The sequence below is a fragment of the Neoarius graeffei genome, chromosome 1, assembly GCF_027579695.1.
Source record: "Neoarius graeffei isolate fNeoGra1 chromosome 1, fNeoGra1.pri, whole genome shotgun sequence".
Taxonomy (NCBI): domain Eukaryota; kingdom Metazoa; phylum Chordata; class Actinopteri; order Siluriformes; family Ariidae; genus Neoarius; species Neoarius graeffei.
In genome coordinates this window covers 116,338,106-116,356,523 of record NC_083569.1, presented here as the reverse complement: position 1 = coordinate 116,356,523, position 18,418 = coordinate 116,338,106, and the positions used below count along the sequence as shown (strand labels likewise).

At 40.6% G+C, this 18,418-nt stretch overlaps 1 protein-coding gene across 1 annotated transcript in view; it reads right to left on the bottom strand.

Moving 5' to 3' along the window:
• The window catches only part of LOC132886008 (B-cell receptor CD22-like), a 229,975-nt gene that overhangs the window by 134,778 nt on the left and 76,779 nt on the right, over nucleotides 1-18,418 (bottom strand). Inside the window, exons 4-7 of the mRNA XM_060920549.1 lie at nucleotides 7,735-8,007; nucleotides 7,276-7,611; nucleotides 3,261-3,518; nucleotides 2,317-2,565 (exon numbers count right to left, since the gene is read on the bottom strand). Coding sequence (XP_060776532.1) covers nucleotides 2,317-2,565; nucleotides 3,261-3,518; nucleotides 7,276-7,611; nucleotides 7,735-8,007 — 1,116 coding nt within the window. The remainder of the gene's footprint in view (nucleotides 1-2,316; nucleotides 2,566-3,260; nucleotides 3,519-7,275; nucleotides 7,612-7,734; nucleotides 8,008-18,418) is intronic.

The window sequence follows — 18,418 nt, the reverse complement described above, 5'->3', positions numbered from 1 at the left end:
GTGTAGCATGACCTCTGAGAGTAACAAAAGGGAATAAATGTTTATTCAGACAGCAAAATATGCATGAAACTATTTTCTTGTTACAATTTTCCGTTGGAGGAAGTGTGTGATGGTCTTCCCTGCAGACACCTTTCAAAAAATTGCCCCAGTTGTGTAGACTGTGTTCGTGCTCATATACAGCATTGATTTTGATACAAGCTTGATTCACAAACCTCTCATCCTGACTATTTAATTCCTCTGCCAGGACTGGGAAGTTATCTAGCAGGGTTTAACAGTGAAACCGTATAATTCACTTCATGAGGAGCTTTGATTGTCTGAATCACTGCTGCTGCTGTAATGTTAATTTCCTGTGTTGTGGACATTTTCAGTGTGATGTTAGTCCTGTACATCAGTGTAGCAGTGTGTAGACATGCAGTAAGAGTAATAACACTTCTCTTTGATTCCTCATTTAGTCCTGAACTTTACTGCACTGAGATCCTCTGCTTACACTGAATAATACTGCAGGATCCAGTTCCTGTATCTGCTTTTAAGAGAACACTTTATTAATCCCATGTGGGAAATTCCAGTGTGACAGCAGGAGTCAACAGACAATATAAGACAATGAAAAGACAATGATACAGCAGCAGAAGGGGGTTTAAAACATGAAATAAAAGAAATTAAGTAAACATTGTCTTGGTGAAAATTTATTATTTTGGCTCAGTAAATGTTTTAATGCCAGTACATCACTGTATAAAAATACAAAATAGTAAAAATGCTGATGTTGGCAAAGGCACAAGAGTTTTCTCAGTGTATTGCTTCATATGATACATGATTGCGAGCAGGTTAATAATTCAGTGCATTAATGATGCATTTATTTAATTGATCAAATATCTTCATCCACAAATCCCCTCACACAACTACAATTAAACTTCACACAGCTGAAAAGTCAAACAAAATATAACAGTATCTGAGACTGAGGGAGTTTTTCCTTGCCACCGTCACCACAGGCTTGCTCATTGGGGATAGATTAGGGATAAAATTACCTCATGTTTTAAGTCGTTCAAATTCTGTAAAGCTGCTTTGCGACAATGTTTGTTAAAAGCGCTATACAAATAAACTTGACTGTAAGTCTACTCCTTGTAATTCATCTAGAGCTAATCTCACACAGAAATAGAACACAGCAGGACAAATACAGTAGTGGGAGAACTAATACTGAGAACATAAAACACAATGTTAGTTCCCCACCATGTTTCAGATAAGTCAATTAACTAGTTTTTATTTTGCAGACACACAAAGCTTCACTTATTTTAACTCAAGTGTCACTGGGCTTTTCACCAACCGCTCTAATTAACATAAAAACAACAAATCAGGATTCTTTTAAAATCCTCAGAAAATCCTAAAGAAGACATGATGAAATTTTACAGTAAATGCATCCTCTTTTTACTGATGAACTTTGCTCACTCCTCTATGACTGCATTCTCAATTCTCTCTTCAACAGTGTGAGCTGTGAAAGACATTAAAACATTCATTTAATTCATTTCATAGTTTATTTCAGGTGTTTATGGCAGAAAATTAACCAAACTGTATTTGATCTCATCTTAAACACAGTTTAAAGGGTGTTTGTTTGTTTTAATGTTTATTAATGACAGTGAAGTGAAAAGTGACGTCTGCGTATGAAACACTCTTCTGCACTATTTATTATTTGTTCATAATGTACTTTATTAATTATGTGAAAATGTAACTCCACCTGAAGTATCTGTCACATGTAAATTCACTCTCAGAAACAGATGTGCTGTGTTTTATATCAAACTTACATTTAAATCTTATTGTAAGAGCATTTTAGAACAAGTGCTTTAACACTCAAGTGTGGATTTTTGCTTTTAAAATGAAAGTGAGTCAAATGATTTCTACTTTTGTGAAAGTGAAAATGTTGTTCACGACTACTCAAAGTTCGTCTGATCATGATGTGAAACATATTGAAAGAGTTCTTACCTCGAGCTCTGTAACATTTGACCAGCAGAATGATGGTCGCCAGCAGATACGGAGAGGCCGTCACGACACTGCAGATCAGCATGAGCACTGAGAATGGAGCTTCTACACGTGATGGACCTGACGATGAATAAAATAAAAATGATGTTTTATTTTTTAAATGTTTGGATGTTTTAGTTCAATCTGCAGTAAAAAATAAATTAATTTACACCTGTGTGAACAAGTGTAACAGCACATTGTACACAGACTTAGATAAACTAAGCCCTATAGATTACATCATAGAAAGATACTGTGTTCAACACATTAAGTCACAGTTGTATTAAAGTGAATATTTAAAAGGTTTCTCACGTCTGACTGAGGCCCAGCTTTTCAGTGACTCTCCTCTCTCTGGGTGTTTACAGTGGTAGAAACCTTCATCTGACTTTGAGACCTTAAGGATGATCATCTCTCCTGTAGTCTGTGTCTGGAGGACTGATCCATCTTTATAGAAATCAGCTCGGAGGTTTGAGGGCTTTGGGTTTCGATATAAACAGCGTAGAGTCTGAGGATGTCGCTCAGTCACAGGATGGACAGGACTCTCCAGGATCACAGCACCATCTACAACACAGGAAACCACATTTACAAAATTAAATTATTTTCTCTCATTGATCGATTTTGAATGTGTAAATAATCTGTATACAAACAGAAGAAGCAATTATTTATGGCAGCACAAAGTTATCTGTGAGAGTGAACAGTGAAGAGAGTGTGTAGAGAAACTGTCACACATGACGGCACTGAGCCATGTACACTTCCTTTCCCCTCGCTCCACACCGTCTACACTTTACTTGTGAGTGAAGGTGAAATTCACAGCACATTTCTAATCACCAAACTCACTGATATGACTCAGGTTGCCACCTTGCACTCTCGATTACAAACACTGTTTTAATACCAGAACATATTAATCATAAACCAAGCACAATGAGTTCACTGCACACAGCAGCAATCAACATAAACAGAGAGAAATAAAATGCTTTGTGACATCCCTGATTGATTAATACTCAATAAAATACTCATTTCATTATCAGTGTGGGTATCTGTAAGCATGGACTCGTACTCAGTCTGGAAAGTAACAGCATAAACATATCCATACTCAGAATTACAGAAATTACAGGGAATGTACTGAGAGAAAAAAAATCCATGTTTTTTTGTCTTCTTGAACAGTTTTTCCCAGTTGGAAACTCAGAGTTCTGAATATTCTGTAATGAAACATTTCCCTTTTCCTTTAATAATAAACACACTACATGAAGACTCACCCTGCACTGTGATGTTAACAGGATTCCTGTTTTCTCCAGATTCAGAGTGACACCAGTAAACTCCAGTGTAGGATGTGGAGAGGGAGCTGATTTTACATGGAGAACAATCTAACACTCCCTCACTGTGTGTGTATCGTCTCACTGTCCATCCAGTAGAACGACTCTGGTCAGTAGAGTTACAGCTCAGTGAGAGAGAGTCAGAAGTAAAGTGTTGAGTTCTGTTGGGATTGATGATCAGAGAGACTGGAGGAGATTCACCTTAAACAGAGAAGAGAGTCATGTAAATAAGAATCAGTGCAATATGCAATAAGGATATACAGTAGGTGCATGTGTGTTCAGAATTCTGTTTATTAATCCAGTAATTAAAGCCACAGTCCATAGCATGGGTCATAACACAGAAAAGTTTAACCCCAGATAATCCATAATCATAAACACTGCAAAAAGATAAAGGTCAAAACCAATAGACAAAATTAAAACTGGGATGAGGAGCACAGGAAAGTCTTACAATTGCTGCAAAGGAACAAAAAAAAAAAAAAATGATCAGACACAGGACAGCAGGGCAATGCCTCCTCACCACCAGAGGGCACCATCATCTCAGTATGAGCTGAGCTCTAACACACCACCTCCAGATCACTTCCTCATTGTAGATTACATTCGACCCGCACATACATTTACACAGTGTAAAGTTCAGAGCCATGTTTAGTTTGTGATTGCCATTGCTGTGTTTAGACCCTTTGCTTTTGATGACTCTTTTGGATTTTCCCTCTGGTCTTATATTGTACTTCACTGTGTCGGACTCTTACCTGTTTTACAGCTCTGCTATTTGTATTGGGTTTAATAACAGTCTAACATCATGACATCATCTGTAACTGTGTGGTCCTCTGAATATCCATATCTGTGTTTGTATTAGTGTTTAAACCTGAAGTATTTATGGGTTTGTCTTTCTGAAAAGTTTTCTGAAAGCAAACAAACAAAACAACCCCAGAATCTTGTGCCTCCTGTTAACATCTTTGCATCTGTTAAGAACACATGATCAGGGGTGGGTTTTCCAGTAATGTTGCCCTTTAGAGCTAAAGAGTGAGTTGAGAGACTCTTCAGCAACAAACATTGTCTCTGTACATGGTTTTCCCGAACTCACTCGTAAGAAGGAATCTGAAGAGCATCTTTGTAATGCGCGTCCCTGATATAGGCATTAGTAGTTGCTAAAGGCAATTGTACTGTCGTTGCTGAAGGCATTAGTAGTTGCTGAATCCAGTCTATAAGGTCACATGGCATTTGTTTTTAACCAAAATCTAATGAAATATAAAGTGTTTAAAATAAGAGAATATATAGTATCATCTGAAAGCATTACAAATATAATGTGGTAATTAATTAATGAAACCATTTTATGTTTTTGGGCAGTATTTTTATTCCAAGCATGTTTTTAATTAAATGAACAAATGTTCACATGAAAGAATGAGCAAATAATAAGCTAAATATTTAAGTAAATGTGTTCCTCATGCTCACTCATTTCACTATTACACCCAGATCATGCAGTCAGGATTATTTCAACTGTTATCCACAGTGCAGAGTGGGCAATGATCTCCCTTATAAGTGCACACACAGAGAGAGAGAGAGAGAGAGAGAGAGAGGTTTTGACCAGTGCGTAGTGTGTACCTAAGGAAGTTGTATTGACCTCCTTATCTATCTATCTATCTATCTATCTATCTATCTATCTATCTATCTATCTATCTATCTATCTATCTCTCAGGAGGTCAATTCAACCTCCTTTGGTACACACTACACACAGGTCAAACCCCCTCTCTCTCTCTCTCTCTCTCTCTCGTACATACATACACAGAGACAATGTTAGAGGTGCAGAAATGTGTCTCATTTATGACACTAAATTAGTGAATCACTCGCCTAATGGACTTAAATTTGATTAAAATGTGGCGATATCAATGTGACATGACAATATGCATAAGTAATCCCATAACATATTGAAATATATTCATAAAGTTTTGCTTATTTATTTAATAATTAACTGGATGTACTTGCACCAGAAAGTGAAGAAAAATAATTAAAAGAAAAATAATTTAACATGGGCAGCAGATTCAACACCAGTTTCCCCCGCTGACTGTGAGCGTCCCTCTACAGCGCATACGCAGTCTGTGTATTTGGCTGTGAGAGAGTCGCTCTTTGTTTTGAACGAGTGGTCTGGGTCTCTCATAAATTTCGAGCAACTAAAGGACTACTTAGGCAACAATGTTGTTCAGGAAAGCCATGTTAGCTTGACGATGGCTCTTACAAGGTAATTTAAGACTCTCTTGGCCTTAAGAGGCTTTCGGGAAACCCACCCCTGTTCATTCTAAATAATATATTCATATTCAGTTACATCTCCAGTGTTGTTGACCTGCTCTGGCTTTCTGGATTTTATAATAAAACCCTCCAGCCCATAGATCCTCAGTCATCTCCTTCATCCTCTTTATATCAGGGAAAATAAACCAATGACAAAATGAGGAGCAGAGACGGAACAAAAAGACAGCACATGGCTTTTGTCACCAAACTCAACCAGCATTCAGAAGAAGCAGCCTTTATTTGCCACATGCACGTTCAAGCACAGTGAAATTCATCCTCTGCATTTAACCCATCTGAAGCAGTGAACACATGCACACACACCCAGAGCAGTGGGCAGCCATACTACAGCACCTGGGGAGCAGCTAGGGGTTGGGTTAGGTACCTTGCTCAAGGGCACTTCAGCCCAAGGCTGCCCCATGTTAACCTTACTTCATGTCTTTGAACTGTGGGGCAACTGGAGCACCCAGAGGAAACCCATGCAGACACGGGGAGAGCATGCAAACTCCACACAGAAAGGCCCCCCATCGGCCACGGGGCTCGAACCCAGAACCTTCTTGCTGTGAGGCAGCAGTGCTAAACACTACACCACCGTGCTGCCCAAAAACTTGCTCATTTAGAGAACATATCAGAAATTAAACTGATAAGAACAAATATGAACACACTGTTTTTTAATAAAGCCAAAAGGCCGAGAAGTGAAGGGCTCTTTAACTGCCTTACACTTATTAATAAATGTTGAATTAATCTCAACTGATATTCACACCACCATAACGTCCTCTATTTAACGGTGCTGACTGCAAAGTGATCTGAAATGTTCAGGTTTTTTCCATGCATGGTATTTTCCTACATCTCACAAGAACAAGATCAGGCTGACGAGATGTGATCATTTTGATGTCCTGAGGGTCATTTTTCTCTGTTATGGGACCATTTTCCTCCCTCTTGAGGTAAACAATACGGCCCTACAGAAACAGCCGAATGCGAGGAGCTTTAACTGATTAGCAAAACTATGGAACTGCATCATACCAGGATGATGACGTGCAGAAAACATTGTGACTCTGCATCGACCTCGGAGAGTTTTGAGTCACAGGGATGTAATTTGTGGTTGACCTTCATGAATAGATCAGTGAAAAAAAGACAAATATATATTTTCTCTGTTACTGCTTTTGTGTTATCGTTTCTTTCTCTGTAAGATCAAAACATTAGGTGTATAACTCTATACACGCTACCGTGGAGTCGAGCTCATGGGTTCTAAGGCTAAGATAGCTAAACGCTAGCTCGAATGATTTAGTTATCTGTCCAGAAAAATGACACGTCATCTAACCTTGCTCTATCTTGCAGTTACACTCACTAGGCAGGCTTTCCTTTTCATTTCCACTGGATTTTAGCTGGCAGGAGAGCTGAGTCCACCATGTTTGCCCACACTGACTTGTTTTAATTAAAAGTAGGTCCAACACGCCCCACGGTGGTCATGTGATATTACTGCACACTTGCTTCAGCGATCTCCGGAATCGTAAAATGTGGGACGTATTTTATCTCGGCAAAACATTTACACATAGAAGACACAGTGTGTGCAGCAAAAAGCATCTCAAAATTCCAACAGCAATAGAAATAGAACATTTTACCCAGAATTCAACTTTGCAGTCAGAAACTTTAACCCAAACCCATTGTTAATGTTCCTCACCAGTGATCCATAGAGGCTGTGGATTGCTGTACTGTGTGTGAAAGGCTGGTTCTCCTCTCTCTCCTCTGCACATATAAACTCCTGTGTGTTTCAGAGCAGCAGGACTGAGAGTGTATTTGCCTCCAGATCCTCTGCTGCTGTCTGAGAGGAGCTCCACAGACATGTTATAGCCACGACTATTTGTTATTTGAGTTAATCCGGATCTGTAGGGAACAGTTGTGTACCAGCTGAATGTCCAGTCTGTAGAGGAGCCTGTAACCTCACAGCTTAGAGTCACTGAGTCTCCTTCAGTCAGCCAGCTCTGTGGAGATGCACTCAGTACTGGCCGTGGTCTCTCTGTTACACAGGAAACACAAAACTAGGGTTTATTTTCTGAGATTTATTTAATACACAGTAAGAAGTTTTTCATGCATGTCTAACTGTACATTTTCAAAAAAAAAAATCACCTTCCACACTCACCGGATACAGTCAGTGTAACAGCATCACTGAAGTGTGATGAGCGTGAGCCCCCTCTCTCTGCTCCTCTACAGGTGTAGGTACCTGTGTGGGTCGCTTTAACACCACTGATTGTGTACACCTGTTCACTACTGACACGACTGTGTGAAGGATCTTTATACCAGCTGTACTGCCAGCTAGAGACACTTTCATCCTGTATGTCACATCTCAGAGTGACGGCGTCTCCACTGAACACCTGTTTATCAGGATTCACGGATGCCACCGGTTTTGGTCTCACTGTAGAAAAATGATAAAATATCAAAGCTATCATTATTAATTCATCATCATTCATATATAAAGATTATTTCAGAACAGTGGAAATTATGTTTATCATCCAATTTACAAAGAAATATTTTTGATCAACTAAAAAAAAAAAATCTAAATTTTTCAATGTATTTATGAACAGGTATCATCTGTTTCCAAACTGAACTGGATAATGTCGGCTGTCGTATTTATGAACCATATACATTATGATTCATTCTTACACACTCGTGTTTCTGTCACTGGTAAAAGGAAGCAGAACAGGGCTGTGACAAACAGCTATATCAGCAATAAGTGGTGATCGTGATGTAAGCAGTTCCATTTTGTGTGAATGTGATGAAAGTGATTTGTCAGCAGTTATGGTTTCTTAGAGAAACACTTTATTTTACAAAGCCCTGGTCACCGAGTCACAGAGTAACTACAAAAGACCAAATACACAGTCAGGAAATGTTATAAATAATTCATAATTACACCAAGATGTTAGATGAGTGAAACTACACATCCAAGTTTAAGTGATATTTACAACTAAATAACAATAATTTGGAAGAATTTGCAAAAGTTGAAATGAAATATTCTGATTCAGATTACATCTTCAACCAGGTACAGGTGTACTATTTTTATTTAAAACACATTAAACCCATGTTTTCATTTCAGTGAATGTGTTTAACTCTCATTATCTTTTCTATCATAGCTTATGAAAATTGCTCTCTCATCTCATTATCTCTAGCCGCTTTATCCTGTTCTACAGGGTTGCAGGCAAGCTGGAGCCTATCCCAGCTGACTACGGGCGAAAGGCAGGGTACACCCTGGACAAGTCGCCAGGTCATCACAGGGCTGACACATAGACACAGACAACCATTCACACTCACATTCACACCTACGGTCAATTTAGAGTCACCAGTTAACCTAACCTGCATGTCTTTGGACTATGGGGGAAACCGGAGCACCCGGAAGAAACCCACGCGGACACGGGGAGAACATGCAAACTCCACACAGAAAGGCCCTCGCCGGCCACAGGGCTCGAACCTGGACCTTCTTGCTGTGAGGCAACAGCGCTAACCACTACACCACCGTGCCGCCCATCAACTTCATTAAATTTGTTAATATACATCCATTCCTGTGTTTCAGGCCTGCAACACATTCCCAAAAAAGTTGGAATGAGGCAATTTAGGGCGAGTAATGAGGTAAAACATTTCAATAATGATGTGATTTGAAACAGGTGATGTCAATAGGTGATTGTAATCATGATTTGGGACAAACCTAGATTAGGCAGAGTATTTGAGGAGCAAAGATGGGCTGAGGTAGCCTGGGCCCGCCCATCCTAAGTGTGACGCAACACGAGGGCCTGTTGTGAGCTTAGTCTGGCAAGGCAAGCTATCTACAGCTCTTCCAAGCTCCCGAAAAATCAGGAGCCAATCAACTTTGAGCATCTCCAACAGCCCTGGGTAGAGGCGTGTTCAAGGCAGTGGCGTAGTAGAACTGCGACCAGAAGCCATAGATTGTTTACAGAATCTATGCTGGAAGCACTTCATTCACTAGAAACATTATGAACATGGAGCAGCGGCAAGCCTTTGACACAGCGGTAGATGCTGTATTGAAAGCATTCAACGGGAAGTTCTCATTGAAAACGGAGCAAAGAGCAGCCCTGGAGGTATTTATGTTCTTCCTGTTACTCAAGCAGTTTCCGTCGCATCACATACGTCAGAGAAAAGAGTGATGTGATTGGTTTAAGCTTCGTCACAGCCTTTTCTGGCTTCGACCAGTAGCAAACTGAGGCATTTCAGGGAGGCGGGTCAACCACGCCTTTGGGAAACGGTCGGGCTTAATATCTTTGCCAGACCAAATGCTCGCAGAGCTTTGAAGTCGCGTTAGCCAGACTAGGGCTGAGAATCTCCAGTTTGTCAAGAAATGCGTGAGAAAATGACTGAAATGTTTCAAAACAATGTTCCTCAAAGAAAGACAGAAAGGGATTTTGATATTTCACCCTCTACGGTGCATATCATCATTAAATGAGTCAATGAATCTGGAGGAATTTTGGTGCGTAAAGGGTAAGGGCTCAAGCCTAATCTGAACACCCGCGATCTCCGATCCCTCACACAGCATTGCATCAAGAACTGCCATTCATCTGTCGCTGATAGAACCACATAGGCTCAGGATTACTTTGGCAAACCTTTGTAAAGCTACAATACAGAGTTACATTCACAAATACCAGTTCAAATTTCACTGTGCAAAAAGGAAGCCTTATGTTAACTGTGTCCAGAAGAGCCGCTGACTTCTCTGGGCTCGGAGGCGTCTGGGATGTTTCTGGGATGTTTCATCACACAGTGGAAACATGTATTGTGGTCAGATGAATCAGTGTTCCAGGTCTTTTTTGGAAGAAATGGAGACTGTGTGCTCTGGACCATCCAGATTGTTACCAGGAACAAGTCCAAAAGCCAGGGTGTGTCATGGTATGGGGTTGTGTCAGTGCCCTTGGCAAAGCTAACTTACACTTCTGTGATGGAGCATTAATGCTGAAAAGTACACTGAGATTTTGGAGCAACATCTGCTGCTTTCAAGAAAAAATCTTTTCCAGGGAGATTTCAACAAGACAATGCAAAACCACATTCTGCTCACATTACAAAGGCCTGGCTGTGGAAGAAGAGGGCGTGTCCCCTCTGTCCCCAGTAGAGAATGTGTGGAGAATTTAGAAATGGAAAATATGCCAGTGACGACCCCATACTGTTAAGACCTGTTTGCAGGAAGAACGGGACAAAATAACACCTGAAACGCTTCATCACTTGGAGTCTTCAGTCCTTAAACATCTTTTAAGTGTTGAGAGAAAGAATGGCAACATTACAAAGTGGTAAATGCTTTACTGTTCCAAATTTTTGGACATGTGTTGCAAGAATCAAAATTGAAATAAGTGTTTACTTTGAAAAAAAAATAAATAAATAAATAAATAAATGAAAAAATAAATGAAAAAATAATATTAATGAGTGAAAAACTCAAATGTGCTGTTGTTTGGTTTTGAGTGTAATGCAGGTCAAAATTATTTACAAATCATTGTTTTCAGTTTTAATTTCAATTTCAACACGCCGTCCCAACATTTTCTGACCTGGGTTTGTATTAATTACTGTGTATTTACATCTAGAGTATTTATAAGTTATTTATTGTCCAATCTATGTTGTATTTACACTGTAATCAAGTGAAGATGATTTCTTACATTTCTCATATTTGAGACTTCTAGTTTCAGAGACACTGTATTATACTGTACATGTACACTTAAGGAATAAATCACACCATGTTGTGTTGTTCCAGAAAAATAATCAGTGACAAGATGGAGTTTGTGTTACTACAGATGATTATTTCCTGATAACATCATGTACCAAAGTGTTTCATTCCTCCGATACTAAAGCAATTTGCCAATGATTACCATTTTTTAATTTTTTATTGAACAACATCGCACTTTTTATCAATTTGTAGTTACCATTTATGTTGTGGAGCATCAACAAAACAAGTGTGTCCCTGTTATCACATGTGTTATATTGTAGCTACTGTATAAACAGGCATTTCCTCACCAGCCTTGATTTGTTTCTCTCTCATTTAGTTAATAAGGCAAAAAATCAGCTTGTCCTATTACAGATAAACTGCAAAGCATGAACTCCTCTGTCCTTTTCAAAAAACTTAAAGCATATACGCAGAGCCATGTCCTCACTTTCGTTTATAAATGCCTTGAGACCTCGAGAATGGCACAGGAATAGTTTTAAAGGATATGGGACATGGATTTTTACCTGGGCATAATTATGTATAAAGGACATAAGAAATGCCATCTAAATCACTGCAGGGCGTCAAAAATGTGAAAATCATCACATTATTCAAGTTTTTCTATACATCAGCGTAAAACAAGGATTCGTTAATGAGCTAGGTGGTCACGTGACCCGTGACATCACAAAAACTTTCCAAGGAGCCAGCACTTGGGAATCTAATGTAAACAGGTTACCGAAATGGACACCATCGACAGTGACATTCCCGATGTTTCACAGAGATGTGAAGTTAGACCCTATCAATTCGAACCGATAGCTGGAAATTCACATGAACATGGATCTTGTCTTTACTCTGACGGGTCAGATGATTCTGAGAGTGAGGGTTCATTCAGCCCTCATGAAACTGAAAGCGGTCGGCTCGATAACACTTCCTGGTAAGTTAAAAACAATTCTGCTCAAAGGCTAATGATCTGTTGAAAGAAGTATTATTTTTGTATCATACATTGAAAGTTCATCATAGATCTAGCTAAAGTCCGTTGCAAGCTAGTTTTTTTTTTTGCTGATATTTTTCGAGATTGATTGAGATACAATGCTTCCAGAGTCCGAGATGAAAACATTCAAAATGGCGAAACGAGTCAGAATTATGATAATCAATAATTGATACACCCAAAATTATAATACTAATCCTTACCTCGGCTTTCAGTCGCTTAGCGCAGAGGTCTTCAACAGGGGGGTCGCGAAATCGCACCGGATCACTCATATCAACAAAAATATTCCTGCCCTGTCCCCTGGCCTCCGTGCAGGGATGCAAACAGCGCGCCTTTCGGTGGATGCCGCCTTTTTCATGGCTGAATCGCGCAGATCCGATTTAAAAAAAAAAAAAATAGCGATGTTGGTTCATGGAGCATGAGGCATGAAGTGTAAGGATGAGAGAGAGGCGGTTTGGGTCGGGAAGCTGCGCACATTTGTGCAGCCTGGCGCAGGTGTGCGCGGCTTCCCGATTTGAACTGTTTTTTTTTTTTTCTCATCCTTATGCTTCCTGTTTCATGAATTAATATCGCTCAGTACCTGAGTATTAATGTTGAAAGAATCCTCAGTGAAATGGTCCGAATACAGTTTGTGGGAAACAGTAGGTGCAAAGTTTTTTTCAACAGGTGTTCTGTAAAGTTGTCCTACCAAGCCTACTGCGCATGCGCAGATGAGCCCACACTTTCCTCAGCTTCGGGTCCTTGGGGAATGCAAAAAAACTTACTCCAGGGCATTTCCCATTGGAATTATTGCAACCATAAGCAGCACAATACACCATGATGTCCAATGTATGATGTCCAATGTACTTTAAAGACTATAAAAACAATTTTCTTGTCATCCACTTCTCCATTCATCTACCCGCTTGTGCTGTGCCCGAAAGTTTTTGTGACGTATGATCACGTGACAACGGCTCTTCCGGTTGCAAAAAATGCATATCGGAAGTCGAGCAGAAATGCCATATAATCATCACGAATATAACGATTTTGCTGAATTTAACAGATGATTTTGTATTTGTTGATGCAATTAATTCATATTTTTAATGGAAAGAAACTGATATAGCGTGCTTTTATGATGTCCCATATCCTTTAAGCATTAATAATAAATCTAATATAGTAATTTTTATGATTAAAGTGATTCATATAGGTAGCGGTCTAAGTGAAAGACCTTGACGTCCATAACGTCACAGCAGGAAGTCTATTGGTCTCATCACCCAGGGGTGATAGCGTTCCGGCGTCGCGCCGGATTTCCGGTGTACCGTGGCTGGGGAAAAAAAAAAAATCTAGTTCGCCCATTGTCCTGTGTCATTCTGAGATGCGCAGATAGACAGTAAAGGGAATTCGCATGATATGGAACTAGTGGGAAAAAAGTGCCGTCACGGCACGAATTAGACCCTCGAGGGTCTAATTCGTGCCGTGATGGCACTTTTTTCCCACTAGTTCCATATCATGCGAATTCCCTTTACTGTCTATCTGCGCATCTCAGAATGACACAGGACAATGGGCGAACTAGATTTTTTTTTTTCCCCAGCCACGGTACGCCGGAAATCCGGCGCGGCGCCGGAACGCTATCACCCCTGCATCACCACTTCCGCTATCCTAAAACACAGATCTGACTGCAACTCCGATCCTCCATTTTGAGCTAATTTATCGCCATGACATGTAGATATGTTGCTGCACCTGCCAGCAACACGACAGAAGGTGGATTTACATTGCATTCATGGTCCAAGAATGTTCAAAATGCAAAGATTTGGACGCGTTTTGCGAGAAGTTCACGGGCACATTGGTCTCTCCTCTGCTCTGCACATTTTACTGAAGACTCGTACGAAACCTCTGATCTGTTGAGGAGCGTTGGCTATAAGCCCGTATTGAAAGAGGGTGCAGTATCAACAATTAAAGAAAAAGAAAACTACAAGAAAAGGAAAGTATTTATTTTGTTTATTTATTTTTTAAAAAAAGCAAAGTTCAGTTGCACCAGTCCTCCCGGGGTGGGCCAAAGGTTGTTGCTAAAACCCGGGATGGAATGGGACGTGACATATCACTCGGGCAGTGACCTCCCCGCAGTTGTTGCTAAAACCGTTGATGTCCTGTTCCGTCCCGGGTTTTAGTAATTGCCTGAGCCGAGCAGTAATTGTGGAATACTCCATATGGACAAAATAGAGAATGAGTGGAGCAGCCGTCTTATTTCTGCACTGGATATTGTTGCCATCTCGCCCTTACGTGGAAGAAGTGAATGAACGGAGAACCGAACGAACAACTGAAAGTCAGATTGTTTCAAAACACTCGGCCACAAGATCGGCCTTCAAGAAGCGAGAACACAGACGGGTAAGCTCCGACTCTCATCTGGATACAAAACAACAAAAACAACACGTTGTTTACCTGCATTTAGATTAATACATGTAACTTGTATTGTGTGTTTCAGTTACCGGTATAAGATTATTTAATTTGCTTCAGAATGTGATTGTCTCAGTTCATCTGATTATTTAATTAGCCTTTTACATTTTATCAGTGAAAATGCATGCATGTACATGTATGTTGCATAAGTTATAACACCTAATTTCCCTGAGGGAACCCGCCCAAAGAGATCAATAAAGTTTTATCTAATATAATATAATCTATCCTGTTTTAATGAGAGTCAACCCACAATCAATGAAGTCAAATCAGTCTTAGTTGGGCAAGTCGGTCATGGTATTTCTTACTTTCACCATAAATTTTTATTTATATGACTGGTCTATAGCTGTCAAAGGCCTCGGCCTTAAAACCGGTTACTGCTGTGACGTCATGCACTCAGGGCTGGCTGGCTCAGCGGGGCAGCTCGAATACCAACTTTGTGGTCGATTTTAATTCTCAAAAATATATACATTTTTTATTCCCATTTATACAGCATACAAGAGTCAAGGATGGAGATACTATCCACTCAGAAATGTATTTAAAAATAAAGGTTCTGCGTCTCTCCTTTAAAGCTACATCTTTAGCTCTGACTGTTACAAAGTGCTGACACTGGAGAATCCTTCCATAAATTAAATTAATTTAAATAAACATCTTCGAACAGAAAACTTCACCATATCAACAATTATACACTTTTTTGTAGTTTTGTTAAATTAGATGTTTTTAATCTCTTTATCTTTGGGCTTAGATTATGTAAAGCATCCACCATACAAGTCCCTCTGAATGAGCTGTTACTATAGAAACAGTACCATATTAGGATGAGTGTGTGGCACACCTAAAATAGGGTGACCACATTTAGGTGGTAAGACTCCTTTAATTAGTATTATAATTATTTTTGTTCATGTATACATTTATGTTTTGAATTAGAAGTCGCATATTGCCTTGAGGGCGGCACGGTGGTGTAGTGGTTAGCACTGTCGCCTCACAGCAAGAAGGTCCTGGGTTCGAGCCCTGGGGCTGGCGAGGGCCTTTCTGTGTGGAGTTTGCATGTTCTCCCCGTGTCCGCGTGGGTTTCCTCTGGGTGCTCCGGTTTCCCCCCCAGTCCAAAGACATGCAGGTTAGGTTAACTGGTGACTCTAAATTGACCGTAGGTGTGAATGTGAATGGTTGTATGTGTCTATGTGTCAGCCCTGTGATGACCTGGCGACTTGTCCAGGGTGTACCCCGCCTTTCGCCCGTAGTCAGCTGGGATAGGCTCCAGCTTGCCTGCGACCCTGTAGAAGGATAAAGCGGCTAGAGATAATGAGATGAGAATGAGGGAGCTGCAGAGGGTTTGGGAACAGAACGTTGGAGTGTGGGGGAGTAGGCTGGAGTGGCGTGTTGGCATAAACTGATCTGTGACTGAGTCTGGGTTAGTTTAGGGCATGGGAGATGAGGATTTGGAAGAGGACCTTCTGTCCTCGGAAGTACGGAATATTAGTCAGAACCTACGTAGTGGAGTTGTTAGTGGAAGTAGGGGTAGAGGACATGGAGGTAGCTCTCAATGGACTAGTGTGATGGGTGGTAGTAAGGAGGAGAATAAGAGGAAAGACCGTGATGAGGAGGTAGGAGAAAGAAGTAGGGATGTTAGAAAGAGAGTAGGGCAGGAACCAACATCGGAGTTAAAACTGGTGGTAAAGTTTAAAGAGGGACATGACATCAGGGAGGTTGGCTTGGTTCGCTTAACAGCAGGGTTGAAGAAGGCATGGGGTGATATTGTGATGGCGAGAGTGATGCAAGATGGGAGTTTATTGGTTGCATGTAAAGATGCAAATCAGAGGGATAAAGTTACGAAAGCCCAGGTGATATGTCAAAAGGAAATAGCAGAAGTAAGGAAGGTTGGAGAGCGTGGGTCCAGAGGGGTGATCTCAGGAGTGCCGCTTGGTGAAAACTTGGAGGAAATTAAAAAGAATATTAAAGGAGGAACAGTGGTAACTGTCAAGAGACTGATGGCTAAGCGAAATGGAGAAATAGTTGAAAGTACATCCCTGCTATTGGGGTTTAAAGAGCAACGCCTTCCGGAGCGAGTGATGATCGGTTATATGAGCTTTAGTGTGAGGGAATACATTCCTCCCCCGATTAGGTGCTTTAAATGCCAGCGCTATGGCCATGTAGCTGCTGTTTGTAAAGGGAGTCAGAGATGTGGAAAATGTGGGGGGAGCCATGAATATGGACAGTGTGGTGAGGGGGTAGCGAGGAAATGCTGTAACTGTGGTGGGGATCACACAGCCGCTTATGGGGGTTGCCCAGTGAGGAAAAGGGCCGCGAGTGTACAACAGATCAGAGCTACAAAAAATTTGTCCTACGCTGAAGCTGTGAAGGAGGTTGACAAGGATAAAAGGGAGCGTGGAAATATTAACAAGGGACAAAAGCAGAGTGAGGTGATGGTTAGTTCAGAGCGGCTAGTGCTATTCATAGCGTATGTGATAAATTGTTCAGAGGGGGTTAAATCTAAGTCCGAGAAAATTAAGATAATATCCAAGGCTGCAAGGAAGTTCCTGAATGTACCTGAGTTGTCCCCTGAAAAGATAAGTTCTGACCTGAGTAGGCTGAGCGAGTCCCCAGAGTCAACATCTTCTCCACCAGTATTAATAAGTCTAGCTTAGTGGTCCTGCAATGGAATGCAAGAAGTCTTATAGCTAATGGGCAGGAATTCAAAGGGTTTGTTCAAGAGCTATGTGATGAACCAGATGTTATCTGTATTCAGGAATCCTGGCTAAAGAGCTCATTAGACTTTGCAATCAAAGGGTATACATGCATTAGGAGAGACAGGGTGGGGGGTTCTGGTGGTGGCGGTTGCGTCATCTGTGTAAAGAGTGGAATGCAATTTAGAGAACTAAAGAAAGGGGGCGAGCTGGAGGTTTTATGTATTGAAGTATGGACTAAGGAGGGTAGTGTGAGTATAGTTAACTTCTACAATCCATGTAAACTAATTGAGATGGAACAGTTAGAGGTGATCTGGGAGGGGCTGGGTGAAAAGGTTATATGGTGTGGGGATTTTAATGCACACAGCACACTGTGGGGGGATAAAGATGATGTAAATGGAAGTATTGTGGAAGAGTTTTTAGATGAGAAGAGGCTTGTTTGTTTAAATGATGGTTCATACACACGAATAGATGTGACAAAAGGAACTGGCTCAGCCATCGATCTCACAATAGTGTCTCAACCTTTAGCCGCCAGGTGCAGTTGGCAGGTACTAAACAACACATTGGGCAGCGATCACTTTCCTGTAGTAGTTCAGCTTGAGATAGAGCTAGTTAGAGAGTTGGTGGAGAGAAAAGGGAAATGGATTCTAGGGGAAGCGGACTGCGAAAGCTACTCAGAGTTAAGTGAGGGCAATCTAATGCATATTGGGTCCAATGATAGCATTGAAAGCATGTGCTGGGCTGTCACCAACAGTGTTATAAGGGCAGCTGAGATTGCTATCCCTAAATCTGAGCCAGGTAGTAAAGGAAGAATAGTGCCTTGGTGGTCCAAGGAGTGTAGGAAGGCTATTAAAGAGCGTAATAAAGCATTTAGAGTTTTAAGGAAAAGTTTGAATTTTGAGAATCTGATTAAGTACAAACAGAGTCAAGCGATAGTGAGGTTTACAATTAAAAAAACAAAAAGGGAATATTGGAAAGCATTTTGTGACACTTTGGATAGAACTACCCCATTAGAAAGAGTATGGGGAATGATTAAAAAAATGAG